The 17,548-nt window shown below is 44.1% G+C and overlaps 1 protein-coding gene across 5 annotated transcripts in view; it reads left to right on the top strand.

The window, feature by feature from the left end:
* The window catches only part of DCUN1D3 (defective in cullin neddylation 1 domain containing 3), a 41,859-nt gene extending 27,940 nt beyond the window's left edge, over nt 1–13,919 (top strand). For all 5 annotated transcript variants that reach the window (XM_058440796.1, XM_058440798.1, XM_032157059.2 and 2 more), the window contains 2 exons: nt 11,154–11,689; nt 13,197–13,919. In XM_058440796.1, coding sequence (XP_058296779.1) covers nt 11,259–11,689; nt 13,197–13,680 — 915 coding nt within the window. In that variant the 5' untranslated portion in view covers nt 11,154–11,258 and the 3' untranslated portion in view covers nt 13,681–13,919. The remainder of the gene's footprint in view (nt 1–11,153; nt 11,690–13,196) is intronic.
* The last annotated feature ends 3,629 nt before the right edge of the window (nt 13,920–17,548 follow it).

Here is a 17,548-nt window from a genome sequence, read left to right as displayed (position 1 = left end):
TTGAATGAGCCTCTTGCTCCCTGGGAATGTGAAATCACTCAATCCATGGGCCAGACCCTTCTACCCCTGATGTTAAACCTTTGATAAGGGGACTGTTACTCATTAGACCTTAAGATGGTCATCATCTTTGTCCTCTTCTTTTCCTTGGAGGGAGTGTGAGGGGGAAGTTGATCTTCTTTTGAAAGAATAAATTGAGGAAATTTAGATATAAGTGAAAGATGTCTTTAGGATTAAGCTGCTTTTCTCCCCATTCCCCCATCATTTAAAAACACTTTCTTAAAATCCCTAGAGCCAGAATCATTGGATCATTGGATTGGTTAGTTTTTTTTTTTTTTGAGACAGAGTCTCACTCCATAGCCCAGGCTGGAGTGCAGTGGCGCAATCTCCCTCACTGCTACCTCTGCCTCTGGGGTCCCGCTTCAAGCAGTTCTCCCACCTTAGGTTCCCAAGTAGCTGGGATTACAGGCATGTGCCACCATGCCCAGCTAATTTTTGTAGTTTTAATAGAGACGGGGTTTCACCATGTTGGCCAGGCTGGTCTTGAACTCCTGACCTCGTGATCCACCCGCCTCGCCCTTCCAAAGTGCTGGGATTGCAGGTGTGAGCCACCGCGCCTAGCCTGGTTAGCCTTTTTGATGTGATTCGCAGTGAAGCAAGACTGAAAGGATATACTCCAAAATATTAACCGTAGGTGGCGAAATTAGTGATTAGCTTTTTTTTCCTTTATGCCTCTCTGTATTTTCTAAACTTCACAAGATAATTATGTAATACTTTTGAATTTGCCAGCAGGAAAGAGAGCCTAGTGACCTCACTTTTCTGACCAGGTTACTGATGTGGTTGAAAGCAGGAATTCTTTTATTGTATGGGTCTTTTCTGTCCCTCTTCCTCTTCCTGTCTGCTATGCATTAGCAGTCAGTCTCCATCGTGGGGAAAAAGCTGATAAATGTGGTCTTAATGGATTTAGATTTTTTTTTTTTTTTAAGAATTAGCAAACATTAAGAGATTGATTGGTTACCACGTGGTGAACCTGAGGCCTACTTAGAGGCCTTTGGCTCCCGAAACCACATATCTACATTTGTGGTCATCCAGGTGACCTTTAAGACATTTGGCTGCAGTCATTTATCATCTGTATATTGTGTTCCTTCGTCGTCTTTGGACTCATTTCATAATTTCCTTTCTTGCCTTTTACTTAAATGCAAAAATCTAACCTTATCTCCAGTTCACTAATTTTCAGTCAGTTGCTGACTCCCAAGTTCCTCAGAAGGTGATTGAAAAATGAGCAGTTGATGTGGTAATTGGGTATTTTGAGGACTAATCAGCTACAATCAGGTAAACCTCCAGGGTGGCTGATAACCATATGCTGACTGGAAGGAGGGTATTCATGCTAATCAGTGGTTTACTTTCAGTGGGCTTTACTGAGGCTCCATCCTAAGGAATAAAACAAGCTGCAAGCTTATAACGGAGATGAAGAGTGCAGCAGGCATGCCGTTTTTATTAGAGTAAAGTGCAGCACAAATCCAGGATGGCCTTCTGATTTTAAACAGGGAAAGTCACTGGAAAAGCTGGTGTGAAAACAAAGAATGACCTAGAAATTTGGTGCCCATTTATGATGCCCCCCATTGCACATAAGTGGGTGGTTAGAAATGCCCAGATCAGTAGTGACAGCAAAAAATATTTCAAGTATGGGTCAGTGAAATGATATGGCCCTTTTTGGTTATTTTGAGTTATGTGGGATTAAACATGTAGCTCAGTTTGGAAGCCCAGAGACCAAAAAATGGTTCATTATTTGGTATTTGGAAACTTTATAGTATGTGTGTGTGTTGGCTTGGCTGTATTTGGCAAGTAGGCATTTGTTCTAGCCAGCCCACACTGGCTTCAGTCCTGAGGCCTCAACTGGACGTATATTCTTAGTAGTGTATGCAAAGGGTGCAATGTGAGGAACATTGAGAACACTTTCAAAAAGAAATGACTTTATGCTAAACTGGCTGGCCTTAGTCATGTGACCTAAGATGATTTTTTTATAGAAATATAGCCAGATTTCTTTTTTAAAAGTTTTCTCTGTCATCCCTACCCCTTTTCTCCCTTCCTTCCTCCCTCTTTTCTTTTGCACTTTTGAGATTGGTTGATGTAAAAAGTCATGGGTTCCTCCTCAACCCTAACTGGAACTGCTGTCTTAGCTTGTTGCTGCAGTACATTTTAGGACAAAAAGTCTTTTAAAAGCTGGAAAATAGAAGCAGACGGGTCTTGTTTGCTTTGGCAGAGGGATCGGCTTTCCCTCCCAAGTAGCTCTGGGTAAGACCTAATCTCCAAAGGTGATCTTTGAAGTCTTAAGTTGGAAGTGGCAGCAGCAACTCTGCATTTAAAGTGTTCCCTCAATATTTCCTTGTTATTTTTGCACATTTACTTTCTAGGAAGTAGTTTACAAATGGACACCAGCCATATTCCATCTTTTTCTCAGGTCATTCAGAGTCTGGCTGCCAGGTGGGATCAAGGGGCTCCTGTGGTCTTGCCTTGAGACTCTCTGGAGGATGGCTGTGCCAGTACAGCCGCCTCAGCCCCTGGCAGCTGTAGAAAAGCTGTCTGAGGAATTCATGTACTCATGTTCTCTGGCCTTTGGGTATCTGGCATATGTAGGAAGAAATAAAAAGCTGCACCCAGCTCGTTCTACAAACTATTTAGATGAAAGTTGAAAAGATAGGCTTTTTATATTGCTAATATGTAGGAGCACCAGCATCTGGCAGTGGTTTCTTGCTGCTGAATAGATTCTAGATGGGAACAGAATGGAGGAGTGGAATGGATTGGTCCCTTCTGTCAAGGAAGCCTCAGAGCAGATATCAAGTGCCTTGCTGACACTGACTTTTGGTGCCAGCATTTGCCTCCTGTTTTTTAGCTCCTCATTTCACAAGTCTGTTCCTTGGGTGTCAGGACGTCCATTAGTAGCCAACACGCATTCCTCTGAGTGGGCTTCCTGACCCAGCGAGCTGCAGCAGTCAGTTTACTTAGGTCTGTTTTCCACGTCTGGGCCTGTTACTGACCCTCCAGAGATCAAACTAAGATGATTAAGGAGAGGGAAGGCTGCAAAACTGGTGTTTCCTATCCCTTGTTGTTCAGATTGGAGTAGCCCTGCTTTCCCTCTGCTTTTGGACTTCTGCTTTTTCTTTGACTCTGATAGTCTTGGGCAAGGAGAAGTGTGAGATCTGTTCACCAAGGAGGCAAAGTGCCTGTCCTCAGGAGGGTTGCACATTTAGAACTTTGGCCTCACTGAATGCCAAAAAAGGTGAAGTAGTCCCAGAATATTAGACCTTGGAAAGACTAACCCAGACCCCTCACTTTAATGTCGGTGTCACAGAAACTCAGAGAGGTTAAGTGGCTTGCTTGAGAATGCACATTGCTCAGGAGGATTTCACACCAGAACCAAAGGCTTCCTGGGGGTATATTCTGTTCATATTGACTTGGTTCCTCAGGAATATACTTAGGCATTGATAGGATGTTGGACATTTTCTTCTTGGGGCACCAGGACCTCCTTAAGGATAGGGGAATATCCTGGCACACATCATAGCAGAGAATAGTAGTGAGACCAGTGATGGGAAGTGGCGAGTTTAGAGTCAAGACTGCCTGGATTTGAATCCTTCTCCTCCATAGATTGGCTGTGTGACCTCAGGCCACCTCCCTCAAGCTCTATTCACTTCCTCCCTCTGTAAAATGAAGATTATATTGTCTTCCTTATAGAGTCGTGGATTAGATGTGATAATTCATGCCAATAAATATATGTAATTATTTTTACAATATTGTTATTAATATACATTAATAACATGAGCCAACCATATCAACCCTCTCCCTCCTCCCTTCCATTTCATGCTTATAGACATTTAATGACCAGAATAAGACCTGCCTTCTCTCTGAAACTTCCCCGTGGAAAGTCTGGCAGACTGGTTTTATTTTCCAGCCTTACTGCTTAGTAGTTAAGAGACTTGTTTCCTAATCTATGAAAGCTGCAACAACTCTTTTCTTGAGGTTGCTGGGAGGCTTGAAGGTGATGATGAATATGAAGCATGTAGCCCCAGGCTCCACAGATACTGATTTCACGTCCCCAGTCCCTCTCTACTTTTCTTTCCATAATAGTAGTTCACACTTCTCTCTCCTTCTCCTGTCTGCATTTGTACAGAGTCTCAGTGTGGGTTTGTCCTCTGTGGTGGTTCTGTTCTGTAAGACACAGTTGAGAGTAAGCCCCTAGAAGACAGGGACTTGCCTGGTTGTCATTTCATGATCTGCCTAGGAGATGGGAACAACTTCCTGATCTCTCTTTGGAGCTAGAGCAACCCAGGGACTGCAGCCTCTGGGATTGCCCTTTGGGCCCAGCAGTGGCCGCTCCAGGCCTAGGACCAGGCAGCCAGCCAAGCCCATCCCCAGGAACAGCGGCCAGCGCTGGCACAGGGGAGGAAAGAGTCTGGAGGCTGATGTGCAGAGGAGGGAGGGAGAGGCAGAGCAGCTGGGCCGAGACTGAGGGAGAGAAGCTGGAGGCTGATCTTGGTCCAGCAGAAGCTGAGCAGAGCTGCTGTCTTTGGTCTTTCAGGTAAACACTCAAAGCTATAAGTAGAAAAGAAAAAAGGCCTAGAAGTTGGTTTCCCCAGTTTGTGGGGTTTTTTTTTCCTTCTTTCTTCTGCCCTTTCTTTCTCCACATCCCTCCTTGTCTCTGGCTCCTCCATTCAACCCATTTGTGTCCCTTGCTAATGCAGGAGAGTGGTCACTTATTGTGAGCAGACCTGAATTGCCACAGGAGATCCGGGCTGGCTGCTGAAAAGAGCACCGTTCTAGGAGAAGGGAGACGATTCTGTCACCAGCGTTGTGACAATAATTATAACTATTATAGAGGCTAACACTAACCAAATGCTTTCTGTGAGTCAGGTATTAAGCAGAGCATTTACCTGCATTATCTCATTTATTCTACCCAATAGTGCTTTGAGGTACAGCTGCCCCGTTTTAAAGTTCCATGCGGACAGTTCTGTTATTTGGTGAGATTGCCATGGCAATGGCAACGGTTTGTCTTGGTTTGTCTGAGGTCATCCTCATCACTGCGCTTCTGTTTCCTCCATTCCTAGATAGACTCCTTGACCTCAGTGTGTCTCCGTTTAGTTTCCTGTAAAATGGGGGTAATTGCTTCACAGAGCTACATTTATATATAGCTTTCTTAATGTACTAACAAATACAAAATGATATTCATGACTAATAATGCTCTATTGCTGTTGAAAATTTGGTGCCGGGATGTCCAGATTGTGCTGAGGCTGTCCACTTCAGAGGTGGCAGTGATGGGGAGGAGGACCAACTGGGAAGGCAGTTCCATTAAATTAGTAACTGAGTGGAAAGCTAGACATACTTTCTGTTGCAGATCTACAGAGTTGGGACTAAGTGGAGAGAGGAAGGAGTTTGGAACTGGCTGAAAGCCTGCTCCAGGTTAGGGACTGGGCATAACCAGCAATTCAGTGTCTGTTGGGCACAGCAGATACTCAGCTTGATTTTATTCAGGATCAATCACAAGGAAATCCTGTGTTGTGGAGAGTCTGATCCTCCAAGCATTACTGGGTAGTGGTGTATTTGAGTAGGATCAGTGCTGTGGCAAGATAATTGGTTTTGGAACAAGCCCTGGGCCAGTGACTCGGTGCAGGGATAGGCAGTCCTGGCCAGCTGGGCCTGTGGAATCTGAGGCCTGGAGCCCATTGTTCAGATGGGGTAAGTTGGGGCTTCCAACAGGCTAACCAGATACTACTGAGCTACTACTACTACTGATACAGTAACAGCTGTCATATCAAGTGTTTTCTCTGAAGCCATGTACCTTTAATCTGCATTTCCTCACTGAATCCTTTCAAGAGCTCTATCAGGCAGATACCATTTGGCAGATTGAGGAAATTCAGGCTTCCATTAGGGTCAGACAATTAGCCAGTGGCGCAGTTGGGCGTCCTTTTCAGAGCTGGAGCTTTTAACTGTGCTGGTGGACAAAAACGTCACACGTTTAGGGCATCTGGACTAATTCTCGTTTCCATGTCTGGTGGGGCTGAGCCTGGGTGCATGGTGCCTGCCTGGATCGTGGCAGCAGGGCTGGCCTGGGGAGAAGGCAGTGAGTAGGAGATCCTTCTTGAGCACCAAGCACAGACCATGTGTTCTGTCTCCAGTGGCTGATGGTGAGATTTGCTGCTCTGGGGTTGCTGTGGTGTCACTCCTGAACTCGGGGCCAGTCCATCATGTGTTCTCTCTAGGTGCTTTGCTGGGGGTGGGCTCAGCAATCTAGCCTAGGGGTAAATGTCATGGTATCTTGAGCCAGATGTGTGATCATGGGTAATTTACTTTCCTCAGCCTCAGTTTCCTTGTTTTTAAATGAGGCTGTGATTAGTATATGTGAGTTCATGTCCCTAAAAGTGCTTAGCATAGTGCCTGGCACCGTATCAAGTGCTCAATAATTGATGACTGCTATTATTAGCTGTTAGCCATCAGCTGGTGAGTCTAGGGGAGACCTTCAACTTTAAAACACTTGAAGTGCTGTCAGCCTGGGCCACGGGGCTGGGCACTGTGATTGAGCCTGGGGAAAGCTCTGGGAGAGCAAAAGTATTTTCCCAGAGAAGGGCGTAGACACAGAAGAAGGTAGACCACTGGGCAGTAATCAGAGTAATTGGGGGACCATACTCACCAGATCTGGAGATATTTTCTTCTGGCTTTAGACCACCACTCGCCTCAACACTCAATGGAATGGGGGCATTTCAAAGAAAGAGACCAGAATGGAAGAAGGATCCAACCTTCTGGCATTTGCTGATTGATCATCTGTTGAAACTAATTTTCTTCTCCTTTTTTCATCTGCTGGGCATGTTAAAAGCTTTCAGGTTTCAGCTGGTTCTGCTGTGTCAGGTAATCAAAAGATGCTCTTACATGGAGGGCCGGTTGGCTCAATGGGATTAGGGCCTCTTTGGGAGCCCCATCTGTTCTGTCCCTACCTGAAGGCCTTGGCGCCAGGATTTGGAGGAAGCTGCTAGGATGAAGCATCTGTCCAGTGGGGGTGGGGTGAGTGGCCTGGGGTAGGTGGGTCAGATGGAGGCCAGGAAATCCTCTTATCTCGCTGGGTGCCCATGCCTCACTCAGCAGCAGGAGCTGAGCAGCAAACCCTGGTGAGTCAGCGTGCCTGGGAATTAGAGTTGCCAGTCTGTGAGCATGTGGGGTTTGTGTAAGTTTGGGCCTTTTGTTTCTTTCAGCATTCTAGTCTTTAGAAACACAAATCTGGAAACCAGGCCCTCCACATGGTACAGTCCTTGTTTTGAGATAATTCAGCTCGCACAGTTGCTTCCCTTGTACCATGGTCTTCCAAGAATTAACCCCTTGCCATTTGAAATTGTAATGAGTTGTACTTATGGCTTACTAGCTGTAGTCTTAAAGCATAAAAAGTCTTTTAAAAAACTTACTCAGGATGGTTATTTTCCATACCAAAAGCCCTTATAAGAGCTTCAGTGTATTTTTGAAGCCTAAGTAAAACTACAAGTCTTTGAGGGCATGTTTGGACATGTATTTTTGTCATTGTTCTCTTTGCCGGTGGAGAAGGGGACAGGCCTTGATATGACTAATCTCTAATAACTACAGGAATGATTGTGCTCTTCATTTTTAACTTACTGTATACTGAGAGCTTATCCTCAGAGAGAATTCCTCTTGAAGACGACCCCCAATTTATCCAGGCACTGTTTGGAGGAAGCCAGGTATTTTAGGCAAAGTTTAAAGCTCCAGCCTTTCATAAAAAACACCCTTCTGTCCCACTGCCGGTTTTCTAAGATCTTTCAGTTTGGATCATAGAGGTCCATGAAAGCTCCCTAGACCTGGGGAGGCCCGGGTGACTGACGTTGACTTCTGTTTAGTGTCTGTTTCTTGCTACACTTCTGGCTCCTGGTCCACACTTCATTAACAACATAATTTCAGTGGCTGCCATTATTATAGCAGTTGGCAAAGTTTTATAAATACTAAATTGTACATGGATTTTCCAACAAACCGGTTGAAGGTAGGAATAAGTGTCCTGAGTAGCCAGAGTCATCTTAGAGAAATCACCTCGCTTCTGGCTCAGAAATGTCTAGCAATTTGTTTAAAAAAACACTTTTAAATTACATAAATAATTAATAAACCACCATGATGAGTTTGTTATGTATCAGTGCAAACTTTTCTTTTTCATCTAGCAATTATCCTACCATTTAGAGATTGTATTTGGGTAAATCCATCCTTCTTTTGTTTTTCTATTTTTTTCCCAATTTTTTCAGTTTTTTCTTTTTTCCTGAATATTCTGAGCATTTTTATTTATTTATTTTTGGTAACTTTTTTTTTAGCTTCTATTTTAGGTTTGGGGGTACATGTCAAGGTTTGTTACACAGGTAAACATGTGTCATGGGTGTTTGTTGTACATATTATTTCATCACCCAGGTGTTAAGTCCAGAGCCCAGTAATTATCTTTTCTGCTCCTCTCCCTCCTGCCACCCTCTACCCTCTACCCTCAAGTAGACCCCAGTTTCTGTTGTTTCCTTCTTTGTATTCATAAGTTCTCATCATTTAGCTCCCACTTTATAAGTGAGAACATGTGGTATTTGGTTTTCTGTCCCTGCGTTAGTTTGCTGAGGATCATAGCCTCCAGCTCCATGTGTGTTCCCACAAAAGACATGATCTCGTTCTTTTTTATGGCTGCATAGCGTTCCATGGTGTATATGGACCGCATTTTCGTTATCCTATCTGTCACTGATGGGCATTTAGGTTGCTTCCACGTCTTTGCTATTGTGAATAGTGCTGCAGTGAACATTCGCATGCGTGTGTCTTTGTGGCAGAATGGTTTTTATTCATCTGGGTATATACCCAGTAATGGGATTGCTAGTTCGAATGTAGTTCTGCTTTTAGCTCTTTGAGGAATCACCATACTGCTTTCTACAGTGGTCGAAGTAATTTACACTCCCACCAGCCGTGTATAAGTGTTCCCTTTTCTCTACAACCTTACCATCTCCTGTTATTTTTTTGACTTTTTAGTAATAGCCATTCTGACTGGTGTGAGATGGTATCTCATTGTGGTTTTGATTTGCGTTTCTCTAATGATCAGTGATATTGAGCTTTTTTTCATATGCTTGTTGGCCACATGTATGTCTTCTTTTGAGAAGTGTCTATTCATGAACTTCGCCCACTTTTTAATGGGGTTGTTTGTTTTTCTCTTGCAAATTTAAGTTCCTTATAGATGCTGGATATTAGACCTTTGTCAGATGCATAGTTTGCATATTTCTTCTTCCATTCTGTAGGAATCTCTTGATAGTTTCTTTTGCTATCTCTTGATAGTTTCTTTTGCTGTGCAGAAGCTCTTAAGTTTAATTATTATAGATCCCACTTGTCAATTTTTGCTTTTGTTTTGATTGCTTTTGGTGTCTTTGTTATGAAATCTTTGCCTGGTTCTATGTCCAGGATGGTATTGCCTAGGTTGCCTTCTAAGGTTTTTATAGTTTGGGGTTTTACATTTAAGTCTTTAATCCATCTTGAGTTGATTTTTGTATATGGTGTAAGGAAGGGGTCCAGCCTCAGTCTTCTGCATGTGGCTAGCCGGTTATCCCAGCACCATTTATTGAATAGGGAGTCTTTTCCCCATTGCTTGTTTTTGTCAGCTTTGTTGCAGATCAGATGGTTGTAGATGTGTGGCCTTATTTTTCGGCTCTCCATTCTGTTCCATTGGTCTGTGTGCCTGTTTTTGTACCAGTGATTTTTTCAATTTTTTTACACAGGGTCTTTGTCACCCAGGTTGCAGTGGAGTGGTGCTATCCCAGCTCACTGCAGCCTTGACCTGGCTCAGTTGATCCTCCCACCTGAGCCTCCCTTGTAGCTGGGAATACAGGTGTGCATCACCACACCCAACTAATTTTTTTCTATTTTTTGTGGAGACAGGGTCTTGCTGTGTCTCCCAGGCTAGTCACAAACTCCTGCACTCAAGCTATCTGCCCACCCGCCTTGGCCTCCCAAAATGTTGGGATTACAGATATGAGCCACTGCAACCGGCCCCAGTCCTTCTTTTAAAGTGGAGACACGCTTCTTTGGAAGCCTCAGCCTATAGGCCCTGTAGGGACAATCACATTTATTGTGAACTTCGCTTGCATTCTAAGTACAGCCTTGCTGAGGACCTGGGGGAGAAGAAGCTCCTCAGTTGGGAAACTTGGTTTGGAGTACTGGCTTGGTGGATGGTTTCTATAGGTGGATGGAGTAGGGCAAAGCAAGGGCATTTCACCTACTGTGTGGGATAGGCCCAGAAAGGAATCTGGAGAGATCAGGTTCAAATTTCATTTTGCTGCTTGGCTTAGGCCCCTGCTTGTAGTCTTGACAACCTCATCATTAGGGCATTATGAGACTATTGTTCTGAATATGGCCACCCCTCCTCCCTACTCATCCTACTTAAAAAGAAAATCTGCGCCGGGGGCGGTGGCTCACGCTTGTAATCCCAGCACTTTGGGAGGCCGAGGCAGCGGATCACGAGGTCAGGAGATCGAGACCACAGTGAAACCCCATCTCTACTAAAAATACAAAAAATTAGCCGGGCGTGATGGCGGGCGCCTGTAGTCCCAGCTACTCGGAGAGGCTGAGGCAGGAGAATGGCGTGAACCCGGGAGGCGGAGCTTGCAGTGAGCCGAGATCACGCCACTGCACTCCAGCCTGGGCGACAGAGTGAGACTCCGTCTCAAAAAAAAAAAAAAAAAAAAATCTGAGAATGTTGGCATTAGGAATTAGAAGATGAACCGTTTGTGCCTTCTGGCTTAACCCAGGTCCAAATAACTTTTCTTATGTGATGGCAAGTTGGCAAGACAGATTTACTCTGGAATATTTCTGTCAAATTGTAGTCTTTGATGCATTCTACATATGAATCAGCCTCTTTGAAATCTATGTTACCTTAAGAATTTTGGGAATTTCTCTCATTGGTTCTCCATATGTGCCCCAGCCACTGTGTCGCCAAGGTGAAGTTACAGAGCTGGCCTATGAAAGAGATGATGAACTCAGTGTCTCTCCCATGGTTCGTTGTTGGCTCATGGAAATAGAGCGGTGAACCAGTGCGTACCCTAGAAGGTAGGGTCCATACCCCATTTCCCCCACCCAGAGGTGATGGCTTTCTAATTTCCTTCCAGGTTGGCTGGCTCCTCTGGCTGATGGCATGTTGAGGTACATGGGCCAGTGGCAGCGAGGGCATCCGATCCAGAGGGGGCCACTCTAGAGGCCGGGCCACCAGCACCATGGGCCAGTGTGTCACCAAGTGTAAGAATCCCTCATCGACCCTGGGCAGCAAGAATGGAGACCGTGACCCCAGCAACAAGTCACACAGCAGGCGGGGTGCAGGCCACCGTGAGGAGCAGGTACCACCCTGTGGCAAGCCAGGTGGAGATATCCTCGTCAACGGGACCAAGAAGGCCGAGGCTGCCACTGAGGCCTGCCAGCTGCCGACATCCTCGGGAGATGCTGGGAGGGAGTCCAAGTCCAATGCCGAGGAGTCTTCCTTGCAAAGATTGGAAGAACTGTTCAGGCGCTACAAGGATGAGCGGGAAGATGCAATTTTGGAGGAAGGCATGGAGCGCTTTTGCAATGACCTATGTGTCGACCCCACAGAATTTCGAGTGCTGCTCTTGGCTTGGAAGTTCCAGGCTGCAACCATGTGCAAATTCACCAGGTTAGTCACAAACACTTTATGTCATCAGGTGAGCAGTGGAGGAAAGAGAACAGCATTGGGCAGTGGTGCCCAGCTAGGATAGGACTGGGTTGGCTTCATAGGGTTTTGGGTAAGTTTTTATTTTTCTGATCAGGTTCTCTAAAGCATGAATGTTTTGAGCCAAGTTGTGGCTATGATGCTGAGAAGCCCCTCTGGACTCTAAGGGATTAAAATATATCTCCCTGGCTCTGCAGCAGACCTACTAAATAGGAATCTCAGCAAGGAAGGCCCAGGCATTTGGATTTTGATAAAGATTCATATCTGGTTCTAATGTGCACCCCATGGTTTTTTTTTTTTTTTGCAGAATAATGCCTTTGCCTAATTCATAGGTCAAATTTCAGGCCTATCCTAGCATTATTTGGCAGCTTCTGAGTAACTGGGCACTGCTCATCTTTGCCTTAAATGAGGAATAAGCCAGGGTGAGCCAGGTCACCAAGTTGCTGCTCAGCCCCACTGCTGTCTTGGACCTTTCTTTTCTTTTACTCCTTTACATGTCAGTTCACTTACTTGATATTTATTGTATGCCCAGCATGTGCCAGGCACTATGAGTACCAATATAGTAAGTGCCTCTGGGGAGGGGATATGCCTCTCTCCCTCCATGAAGCCACTTGCCCTTTCTAGTACTTAGCATGTTGCCCGCCGTCAGCCAGGCCTGTGTATAATAAGGTCAGTTGGCCTCAGTTACTAAGCAGTAGCTGTGCATATTGTTCTGGTCATATGTCCCTATAGAATGTGGTTTGTAGAACACGGGGTTATGAATAAAAACTGACTTTGAGACCCAGCCATACAATTTGTAAGTTCGCATGCCCCCCACCCCAGGAAGGTTACCTTCCAGACCTCAGAGGTGTCACCTCTTCAGCAGATACTACAGTCCCTGAGAAGATGATCAATGCGAGACTATGCTGTAAGCTGAAAGGGTTGTATAGATGTTAAAAATACATACATAATTTTTGTTTTTTAATAATAGAATTTTGATCTCTGGTGGTAGAATTACCCAGGTTCAGAATCCTTGGCTCCAGAAGTCTCCCTTGGCAATCACTAAAAATATACCCCAAACAAACAACCCATAGAGAATCAGAAGGGAAACAGGAAGCCTCCTCCTCTGGAAGAAGAAAGAATCCGTAGCTTAATCGCTATTGCAGAGCGGGAAACAGGGCAGGGAGCAGGAGACTTGAGTTTAGCTTTGGGAAGATGAATGAATGAATAAATGAACCATTATCAGCTGCCAACTGTGTGCCAGGCACTGTTAGAAGCAGAATAGTAATTCGTTTAGTCCTCACCAAAACCCTATGAAGTAAGGTGGTATTTTTACCATTTGACAAGTAAGGAAATAGGACTAATTAGTTGGAGGAGTTAGAATTCAAATCCAGACCATCTGGCCTGAAAGCCTTGCTCTTAATCACTATGTATATTGCCTGTAAATAGTATAGTTTATAATTATTAATTGTCCTTTTCCTTTCTGTTGCAGGAAGGAGTTTTTTGATGGCTGCAAAGCAATAAGTGCAGACAGCATTGACGGAATCTGTGCACGGTTCCCTAGCCTCTTAACAGAAGCCAAACAAGAGGATAAATTCAAGGATCTCTACCGGTTTACATTTCAGTTTGGCCTGGACTCTGAAGAAGGGCAGCGGTCACTGCATCGGGAAATAGCCATTGCCCTGTGGAAACTAGTCTTTACCCAGAACAATCCTCCGGTATTGGACCAATGGCTAAACTTCCTAACAGAGAACCCCTCGGGGATCAAGGGCATCTCCCGGGACACTTGGAACATGTTCCTTAACTTCACTCAGGTGATTGGCCCTGACCTCAGCAACTACAGTGAAGATGAGGCCTGGCCAAGTCTCTTCGACACCTTTGTGGAGTGGGAAATGGAGCGAAGGAAAAGAGAAGGGGAAGGGAGAGGTGCACTCAGCTCAGGGCCCGAGGGCTTGTGTCCCGAGGAGCAGACTTAGTGGCTCTGTCCCAGGAGCAGCAGCAAGGATCTGCCAGCTGCCCTGCAGCCAACTGAGGAATTGGACCATTTTGGAAATTACTGAAGATCCGGATATTTTCTACTTTACACCTTTCTCTGCCTTGTATCTGAAAGGGCTCTAAAATGCTGTATCATGTTTTAGGCACTTTCTTCATTTTTTGGGGTTATTTTGGTTATTTCCTTTTTGGGGGGGACTCCCAGAATATTTGAACCTGGTTACATGTTGTGTATCTTTTTTTGAAGCCTTCAGATAGAATAAGCCTGCCATTTCTTGCACAAATTAGGTTGGGTTTTTTTTGTTGTTTTTTTTTTTTTTTGGTAGGGGAGGGCATAGAGCAGGGAGCGGGGATGGGACTATTAGGTTGAATTAACATTACAAAATGATACAGTGCCAGATCTCAGTTTTGCATATTGTTTTTCAGGGCAGGTCTGTACTGTGTGTAGTGCTGTTTACATGGTTGAATTTAGGTTGTAGTAATTATTTTTAAAGATTTACACAGATTTGAATAGCAGTGTTAACTGTTAACCACATTGCATTAATTCCCAGGCGATTTAGAGCTCTTGGAGAGCCAAGGCCAGCCAAGAGCATTTGTAGTCTGGTGACAACCCCCTTTTAAGCTAATTTATCCAGAACCCTGATTTCCCTCACTTCTTGCTCATTCCTTCTTTGACCTATTGCATTTCATGTTGAGTTTTTCCATCAACATGCTGCACCTGTCAGTCAAGTGAGCATTTTTTAAGAACACATTGTACTGAGAACCACTTAAGCATTGAATGCAGAGAAAGCAGTGCTACCTCAGTTTTGCTGGAAGTAGACTTCTTTGATAGTTTTCTTTCTTTTATGAAGTTTCTGTATTTTCATGTTGTAAGTGGAAATACTTTTTTTTGTTTGTTTGTTTCATTTGCCTTGGAGCCAAAGTTTCTGTTCCTGGTGGTCGGGAAACTGCCTGCCGGCCAACTGACTTGAAGGAAAACTGTGGTATGGAGCTCTGCTTGAATTTTTTTTTTTTTTTAATATTTTTATTTTTTTCTTTGAATATCATCAGCTTACTTGTCTGGTAAGGGCAGAAGCCTGGGGTTGGCCTGAACTCTGCCAAACAAATATCAAAGTGTATTTAATAGTTAAATTTGTGCCCTTTCCCTTCTTGCTGCACCCATGTTGTCACTTAACCCCCAGGAGTTATTTATTATCTTTTTGTTAAAGTCAGGCTCATATGGGGTAATGTGATGACTGTTTAGGTTTACATGACCCTCCTTTCCCTACCCCCAAATATGTATATATACATATATAAAGTATGTATATATTTTACCTATATAAAATATATATATATACACATATATGTATCTATATTCCTTTGTTTCTTTGCCTGCTTATACTGGCCATAAAAGAGGGAGCTGCCTTCAATGTATAAAGTATAAGAAGAGTGCCAGGGAATGCCATAATGGAGGCTTTTGGATCTGAATTTGGACCATTTCACTAAAGAGAACATGAGTTTGCTCAGCCCTTTCCTCACAAGAGGGAGGGCCCGGTTCCCCAGACTTCTCCACATGCTCACTCCATAAAGGCCAGCTTTGGCCAGACTGCCACAGGGGCCTGAGGAGCTGACTCTAGGCCTACCTGGTTTCAGTTAGAGGGTCCTCCTGTTATTTTTCCATTTAAAAAGTTATGTCCTCAGAAAACTGTACTGGAAGGATGGGTGGTAGGAACTTGTATAGTTCAGCTTCCAACACTTTGGAACAGATTAAAAAGGGAATCTTTTAAATAAAAACTTATAAAAATATTTATACTCTTGAGGTAATGAGACTTTGTCTATTAAACATTTGGAGGTTTCTCCCCTATCCTAATACCCCGCTGCGTCCCAGGTATGTTTCTCAGCCTGGGCAGGAATTGCATGTTTTGAGTTCCATTGTGAGCAGCCTTACAGCTCTGGGCTCCCATCTTAAGGATTATTAAAGAGTTTTGGCAGTCAGTATTTTTCTAAAACTGATATTGACCATAGGGAACATACTTGGAATTTTTGTTTTTGTTTTTTAAATCCTAAACCTGACAGTTCCTCCTTCAGAGGGGCAAATGGGAAACTTTAAGATCACCCATGGTATAGTACTGCTAGAAAGCTGAAGGAGGTCTTGGGCCAGATGCCTGGCTTCTGTTCTAGCTAAATAAGACTCTTGAATAAGTCTCCAGGGGTCCCAGCAGGTTCTGTGGGATCAGTTGTAGCTGGGTACCCAGACTGAGGTTTTAAAAAGACTGCTTTTTCATTAAGCCAGTTTGCAACTCATTTTCCCCGGTTCTGGGTTGGGTAGTGGTTGACTGAGGGAAAAAGCAGGCTGCTCTTGGCTAGGTAAGGCCCTTTCCATCCCAGATCAGAGTGTATCAGAGAAAGGTGCACAAAAGAGGGAGGCAGCCCAGGACCCTGAGTACTCTGGATAAACTAGGTTCCTTCCCCACCCTTTAAGAAGACATTCCGTGCATTAGGTGTACTAGAGTGGGTGGATTTTGTTGTTTTTTAAATTAACTATTTAGCCTCCTCATCCCCCACCAAAAAAGCCATTTAGTTATTTTTTGGTTATATTGATCCATTTGCAAATGGGAAGCCAGAAAAGGGAGCAGTCAGGGAGGGACTTACAAGTTCCTTCCAAGTTTGAGTACTTGATGCTCAGCAAAGATTTCAAGCTTCTGCAGTAGCTCTGGGCCAATGCTTGACTCTTTCATGACCACAAGAAATGCAGTTTTTCTGCAAAGGGATCCAAGGTGAGGTGTGTGTAGGGTTTGAAGTTATACTTTTGGGAAATGAAAAGCCTTGTTCCTTTCAACCTAGAAATATGTTTGCCACTTACTGAGTGAGCAGTAAGTCTGTGTAAGAGGCTGAATGTATGCCCCTCAGATAAGCCAGCACACTCCTTGCTTAGCAACAGAACATCAGGGTGATGTGGAGAGGGGCAGGATGTGGATGCCACTTTGGAAATTGGCAACATCTGAGGGCAACAACAAACTAGTGTGTTGGGAAATAATAACTCAGTTTTGACAAATGGTTTTGTCAGCTTTTGTGATGTTTCTTCAGCAATTTATTAGAAAGATGGTATGAGATGACGTGCTGCTTCATTGAATTGCTCTTTCCCCCACCTTTGCCAAATCTCAATGTATCATTCTTAACCCCACCTCCTGTAAGGGGCTTTGCTATGCTTCAGCTGGTTGTCTCAGCAGCTGGAGTGCTGCCCACCTGTGTGAGTTGGGTCCAGGAACCCATGTCTGCCCTTCTGATAAGGGAAGATGAATCTAGAGCTGGCTGAAGATCTAAATTTTAACCAAACCCTTGGGCCAGGAAAGTAACAATTGAAAATGTACAAGGCAGTGTTTTCAGTATTAAACTTCCCCAAGGAAAGCACAAACTAGTCTTTTTGGAAAGGGAGAAAGGATTAAGCCACACAGTATTAGTCTTTGAAGCAGTACTGGTCTCCAGGGGCTGGTGCCAAAATTTAGTCCCATAGTAGTACACTTGATGGCCTCATGTACTATATACTCTGCCAAATTGTATTAAACAGTGGTGGGAAGTTACTGGGATAAGAACTTGTCTAAAAGTTTACAAACCAAATCAGATCTGTTAGGTTGGTGCAAAAGGAAGTTTTTGCCATACTTAATGTATGTTTTTGCCATTAAGTATGGCAAAAACCACAATTACTTTTACACCAACCTATATATTTAAGAGTGTTTGGTTTGCCAGATTCCAAATGAGGTCTTCAGTGCAGCAAAGCCCAAAAGGCAGACTCAGTTATGCAGTTAAAAGGTCAAGGCGTAGAAGAAACCTGCTGCTGGGTTTTTGTTGCCTTTTACTTGACTGCTCTGCTAT

The sequence above is a fragment of the Hylobates moloch genome, unplaced genomic scaffold (assembly GCF_009828535.3).
Source record: "Hylobates moloch isolate HMO894 unplaced genomic scaffold, HMol_V3 SCAFFOLD_6, whole genome shotgun sequence".
NCBI classification, from domain to species: Eukaryota; Metazoa; Chordata; class Mammalia; order Primates; family Hylobatidae; genus Hylobates; species Hylobates moloch.
This window is presented reverse-complemented; position numbering and strand designations above follow the sequence as displayed.